General features: G+C 37.0%; 1 protein-coding gene across 1 annotated transcript; it reads right to left on the bottom strand.

Annotated features, from left to right (window-relative positions):
- Positions 1-2,167: 2,167 nt before the first annotated feature.
- Positions 2,168-4,372, bottom strand: LOC103808592 (zinc finger RNA-binding protein-like; the record flags this gene model as incomplete). Its single annotated transcript, XM_009081386.1, has 3 exons — positions 2,168-2,309; positions 3,774-3,924; positions 4,167-4,372. Coding segments are annotated over 3 exons (499 nt in total), but the record flags the coding sequence as incomplete, so codon positions are not given.
- Positions 4,373-6,577: the final 2,205 nt, after the last annotated feature.

The following is a 6,577-nucleotide window of genomic DNA, read 5'->3' as shown; positions in this document are numbered from 1 at the left end:
GCCCTTTGAATATATCAGATTTGGTAAACTGTCAAATGTACAATACTGTAAGAAACAATAGCTATGTGGTTAACAATTTTATTTCACACTGGGTTTTTTAGGTGTGATTTGTTGGGGTTTTTTTAGCCTTTTATCATGTAATGTTATTATTACACATCAAACATGATTCTACTCCACATGTGAGTCTCAGTCTTATCTTTACTCAAACTGGTTCTTCTAATAAAGCCTTCCTTATCACCTGAACCAGCTCTCCAAGTAGGCTAAAAAAAAAAAAAAAAGGCAAAACCCCCCCAACTTTAAACCACTGTAAGACAGAGCATGAGGAGCCGCAGTAAGAAAAAACACAAACATATACTATTACTCTGCAGCAAATAAGCAGCAGTCTTCATAATAAAAGACCGTCTTTGCTGCATTAATTTGCAATTCAGTCTTCTATGTGCTCTAGTTTCAAAAGTGAACTTTTTATACTGCTCAGTGTCGAAGACAAATCTAACTTGATTTTGCTTGCCTAGAGGCAGTACTCCAGCAGTGAATAAACTCACAACTTAATTTTAAGTGTGGGTCAGACAAAAATACAGATTTGCTTCCTTTAGGTGGCATAAATTAAGAGACTGATCATAGTAATTTGAAATTTTGCTTTCTTTTTAGTCTATATCATAGAATTTTAGGCCAGAAAAAGGAAATTTAGTATTGTGGAAGGACCAATATTGCACTTTTTCACACTACGTTAATAAACAAACTAGTTTTTAAGGTTAATTTCATTTAATATTTAATGCAATTTAATAATCAATTATTTTAAAGTATTCTTTATGAACTTTAATACATGAAGTCTGATTCAGCACAGACAAATTAAGAGTCATTTTACACAGATTTTCAAAAAACAAGTAGAATTGGTCGGGTGTGACAGTACATGTACAAAGACTTTATAGCTAGGAATAATATGTACAGCTCAAAAATCATGTACAAAACACTCTTTAAGACTCTTCAGAAGTCATCTAAACAAAAGAATTATCTTGACATTTTTCTTTCTGATTATGTAGGATGACTTTGTTAACACAGCTTGCTTACAATGCATTAGTCATAGCTACAGAACATTTACTAATGCAATATAAAAATCTCAAGTAATTTAGAGGACATGTAATGATAAGATGAAATAAAAAAGTCTCTGTGGCTTATATAAATACATATATACACAAGCACATGTATACATACACACATACAATTTTTTTTAACCTGCATAGAAGTGTTAAGATAGCCTCAGATTTCCTATCCATAGGTTCACTGTCAAACACCAGAACCCTGTTTGCCATGATCTCTTTCAACTATGAAAATACAGGATTAAAAGGAAACAAAAGCTAATTTTATCTGACCCATAAACAAAAAGAGCCAATGTACTGCAGACATTAATCATGCTTGTTGGCTTAAAAAGCTTTTAAGAGCTTTGAAAGCATTACAGAACAGACCCTAAAGCAACATTGCTAGTACCAGAAAAACTGTGAACTTCAGAAATGTAATTTTAGTTACAAACTCCACTTTCATGCTATAGCTGAAACAACAAAGCCATTTCTTATTCTACTAGTCTGAGTTTGCCAGTTGGATAGAAAACTGATTGCAATATCAGGAGCCTAAATATACTCAAAAAGCACTCCAGACCAAAATGCAACCTCAGAGAGCTGGAAAAAAATTGCATTGTCCTTTAAAGTTATAAGCACTGTTACCATCTAAAGTAATATAAAAGTGCATTTTAAGTGGTGCTGCTATTTGGAATGTGTAAATGATGGTAATATTGATCCACCTTAAACCTGAGAACATGTGATTTTTCTAAAACCATACAATGTTTCTTTCAGGGCAAGACTGTACTAGAAAGCCAGTTTATACCCACTTACTATAAAATACTTAGTTTTCCACATGATTTTATAAGAGGGGGAGAAAAAAATCAAGTGTGTATCTTTTCCAGAAAGCTGAGGTCGGACTTTAAGTTAGAATTTTTTAAAATTAAATGCATCATATAAGCATTTATTATAACTAATTGTTCTCTACCAAGACTGCTTGTTGAAAACCAAGGTTTTAATCAAATACATTAGTTATGCCAGCATGTTGCTTTCCTGGACTTTAATGACATCTTAAGCAAAATAGATAGAAGTAACATCTTGAACAACTTCCCAACCTCCATCCCTCATGTTCTCCTCCCGAATGACTGGAGATGTCAGTGTGATAGTAACTTGCATTTTGGGTTCCACACATGAATTTAAAATTATTGCTGCTTCTGGGACTGCACACTTGATATCATATTTCTCAGGACTTATTACCTAAATATCAAGAAACAGAAATTTCTATTAGCATGTGGCCAAGAAAAGTATGGGGAAGAAAATGGATTTCAATATAGTCTTTTTCAACAGAAATACAGAAATGCAATATAATTATATGAAGCAGATACCTCTATATTCAAAGAAACAACAGTATACACAATTAAGATATATATATGGACTTGCATACTGTTTTCCAAATCATTAATGAAAACACACAGCAATTGCCAAGCATGCAAAAGCAAAAAAAACCCATCCTACCCATAAGTGAAATTCATATACGAAGCAAATTACATAAGAATCTTGACAGCATTTGAGATAAAGAAAAGTCTCAGTGCCACTTAAAATTCCAATTGGATATTTTTCTCATTGGAACATAGGAGCATTTAAAAAGCAGATGCAGTGGAGGTTCTTCAAGCTCACAGTTACAGGATGGGTACTGCAAGTCACATTCTATACTTGGCTGTCACAACATCCTCTGATGAGAGCAAAAGGCAAGATTAACACCAGAGGGGAAAAAAAAGTAAGGGTAACAAGGTGGTTACTCAGAATTGCTTCTTGCAACTAGATTTGGTAACTCTAAACAGCCCCAAAATAAAGCTGTGGACACCTCTACCCCCTTCTTCCATGAACTAGAAAGACAAGTGCATTCTCCACAAAGCCGGACCAAGATGTGCAATTTTTAAGCTTTCCTCTGTACTGTTATTTCAAACAAGAGCAAACCCAAGACTATTTTCTAATTAATCTGATCCTGCTAATGTTTCTACCATGCCACTGATTCTGTTGAGAATTTTACCAGACTGTATTGAAATACTAATGCTGTGACAAGCATTCTATAATGATGGTAGACAGGCTTTGTTCAGTAGAAAGCACTGGAGCTAAAAAAATTTATTCTGTACTTTCATTTCTTGCAGAAACACAGAAAATGATTTATATGAATTTTGTTGAATGGTTTAAGACTGCATGCCTTTTTTTAAGACTTTTTAATTTGGCGCAAAAAGAACCCCAACAAAAACACACAAGACTTAGTTAACTAATCATGGGACTACAAAGCACTGACACACACAAACTGGAAACAAGACAAGTACAAACAGACTGGCATTAATGGAGATCTTTGACGTTCAGGCAATGCAAGCTTCCTGTAACACCGCACAAATTACCACTATCGCTGCTGGTAACTGGATAATAGTCTTTCTTCTGCTTATTTCTATTTCCCAGTTAAATGAAATCTATTAAATGATGATTCATACTACACATAAGCGCCTAGATACTTGTATAGACACAATATACAGAAAGCAAACCATGCAGCATAGACCCTGAATTCAGACAGAAACACTCATAAAATGAAAAGAAACTGAACCCAAGCTATGAAATGCAGCAGTCAACCCTACAGACATTTGATTGGGGACAGGCTTTTACACAGTATCTTTATCAAAATCCAAATCCAAAAATCTAAATACTACTTACTGCAAGTTGTTTGGGAAGACTTTCAGCAATACAACTGAGTAACATCTTTGAAGGCTTCTCAGCACATAACAAAACAAGACTGACATTTCGGTCTCCACGGAGTAACAAACCTTTAGCCAAAACGCCCACACGTAAAACTCCTTTCAAAGCTCTGTGAATTATAGTTAAAAGATGCATTTAAAATAACATAAAACCCATGAAACTAAACCTGAAGATAGAAAAATTAAATAAAATAGGAGCATTCAATGTACTCTTGAGGCCACAGTGACATGCCATATCAAAACCCAAAGGGAACAGAATTCCTGAAAGCACTGATAACAGTACAAGGAAAAGCATAAAATGACTTCAGAAACAAGTCATACAATTCTTAAAAAATAATAAGGAAAAAAGTACCTGTCTTTACTACCATCTTTTTTGTCATCTCCCTTTTTGCTCTTGCTTTTTCCATGGTCAGTCATATTGTCAGAAACAAGTTTCAAAGCACGCTCAGTAATAGAAACAATTTTTTGGACTGCTTGAAGTTCCTCCTCTGTTGGATATATAGCTGCATGTTTGGTCATCACATAGTGGTCATCAGAGGAGTCAGGACGGCGTAGAGGCTAAACATATGAAAAAGCACATTTCTGAAATTCGAGTACACAACAGGTCAGGGCAGGTGATTCTCCCCCTCTACTCTGCTCTCATGAGACCCCACCTGGAGTACTGCATCCAGATTTGGGGCCCTCAACATAAGGATGTGGACCTGTTGAAGCAAGTCCAGAGGAGGGCCATGAAGATAATTTGGAGCACCTCTCCTATGAAAACAGGCTGAAAGAGGTGGGGATGCTCAGTCTGGAGAAGAAAAGGCTCCAGAGAGACCTTATAGCACCTTCCAGTACCTAAGAGACCTACAAGAAAGCTGGAGAGGGACTTTTTACAAGGGCGTGTAGTGATAGGATGAGAGGGAATGGCTTTAAACTCAAAGAGGATAGGTTTATATTAGACATTAGGAAGAAATTTTTTACTGTGAGGACAGCGAGACACTGGAACAGGTTGCCCAGAGAAGTTGTGGATGCCCCACATCCCTGGAAGTGTTCAAGGCCAGGTTGGACTGGGCTTGAAGCAAGCTGGTCTGGTGGAAGGCGTCCCTGCCCATGGCAGGGGGGTTGGAATTACATTATCTTTAAGGTCCCTTCCAACCCAAACTATTCTATGATTCTATGATATTCTTCCAAGTTCACAGGCGATGTGTGACCAAAAACCAAATGTGGCTAAACAACAGAATATTCAAACTTCAAATTGAGATGTAAGAAAACAGGACCTGAAGTGTTCTTAACTTACACTGATCACAATCAATCATATCTGAAAAAACCCCATGAGATGCATCAAAAATAAACAAATTGGGAAATCCCAGGATCAAAAGTACCTCCACAACATAAATGTCTATTGTCTTTCTGTTAACTGGTAAATACTTGCATACTGCTACAAAATAAAACATCCATGATTGCTTTCATAGAATCACAGAAGAATTCAAATAGGAAGGGACCTCAGGAGGTTCTCTAGTCCAGCCTCCTGTGGAAACCATGGTCAGCTATAAGACTATATCATGTTGCTCAGAGCTTCATCCAGCCGGTACTTGAAAACCACCAAAGATTGAAGCTTCACAATGTCTGTGTGGAGAAAAAAACAATACAACAAAAAAACAAAACAAAAAAAATCCTGTATTCAGTTTGTACCTCTTTTGTCTCAGCTGAAGCTGATTGTATCTTGCTCCCTCACAACTGTAAGGAGCCTGGCTCCATTGTCTTTATAATACACAGGTAATAGAAGGCTATTACATCCCACTGAAGCTCTCTCTTCTCAAGGCTGAACAGGCCCAGATCCCTCAAGTCTCTCCTCACAGGGCACACACTCCAGACTCCTGATCCCAGTAGCCCCACACTGAATCTGCTATAATTTATCACTATCTTTCTTGTACCGGAAAGCCCAAAACTGAATACAGTATTGCAGTTTGGGTCTAATGAAAGCTGATCACTTCCTTTATCTACTCATTATGCTCCTGTTAATATCACCCAGGATGCTGTTAGCCTTGCTTGCTGCAAAGGCACATGTTTGGCTCATGTTCAGCTTACTCTCTGCCAAGAACCCCAGGTTCCTTTCAGCAGGGTTGCTACCCAGCCCCTGAGGGCAAGTAGTTATGCCTTCCCAAGTGCAGCATTAGGCATTTATCCTTGCAGAATTCTATCAAGTTACTGTTGGTTCATTGCTCCAGTCTCCCTAGGTCCTGCTGGATGGCAGTTCTGCCCTCTAAGGTATCAACTGTTCTTCCCACCCTGAACCAATTCAGTTTCATGTCAGCTGCAAACCTGACGAGTGTGCACTCACTCCCATCACCTTTCAGATCATTGATAAGGTGTTAATGAGACAAATCCCAGGATAAACACGTGGTACTGCACTTCATACTAACCTCCAGGTAGAGTACGGCCCACCCCTAACCGTTATCCTCTGAGACTGATGATCCAACCACCTCTTATCTATACATTTGTTCACAATTAGATAAACAAAAGTATAATGCAATTAAATAAAATAAGTAGTACACAAATCTACGACTTGTATTTCAGAAGAAACAATATTTGTCTTCAAGGCATCCTTTTGTCATTTGAGTGGGTTTATTTTGAAAGACAGATTCATCTACAGAGTTTCATTAGTGTATAATTTTTTCTTCACTTTTCCAAATCCTTTATTAAGAAACAGTGGAGACAACTGAAGTAGCACTGAATAATTTATAGTTCTTAATTGTGCCTCTCAGTAAATATGATCTATTC

This window comes from Acanthisitta chloris, unplaced genomic scaffold (assembly GCF_000695815.1).
Source record: "Acanthisitta chloris isolate BGI_N310 unplaced genomic scaffold, ASM69581v1 scaffold17500, whole genome shotgun sequence".
Taxonomy (NCBI): Eukaryota; Metazoa; Chordata; class Aves; order Passeriformes; family Acanthisittidae; genus Acanthisitta; species Acanthisitta chloris.
Note: the sequence above shows the minus strand (reverse complement) of the source record. Positions and strands in the feature narration are given on the sequence as shown.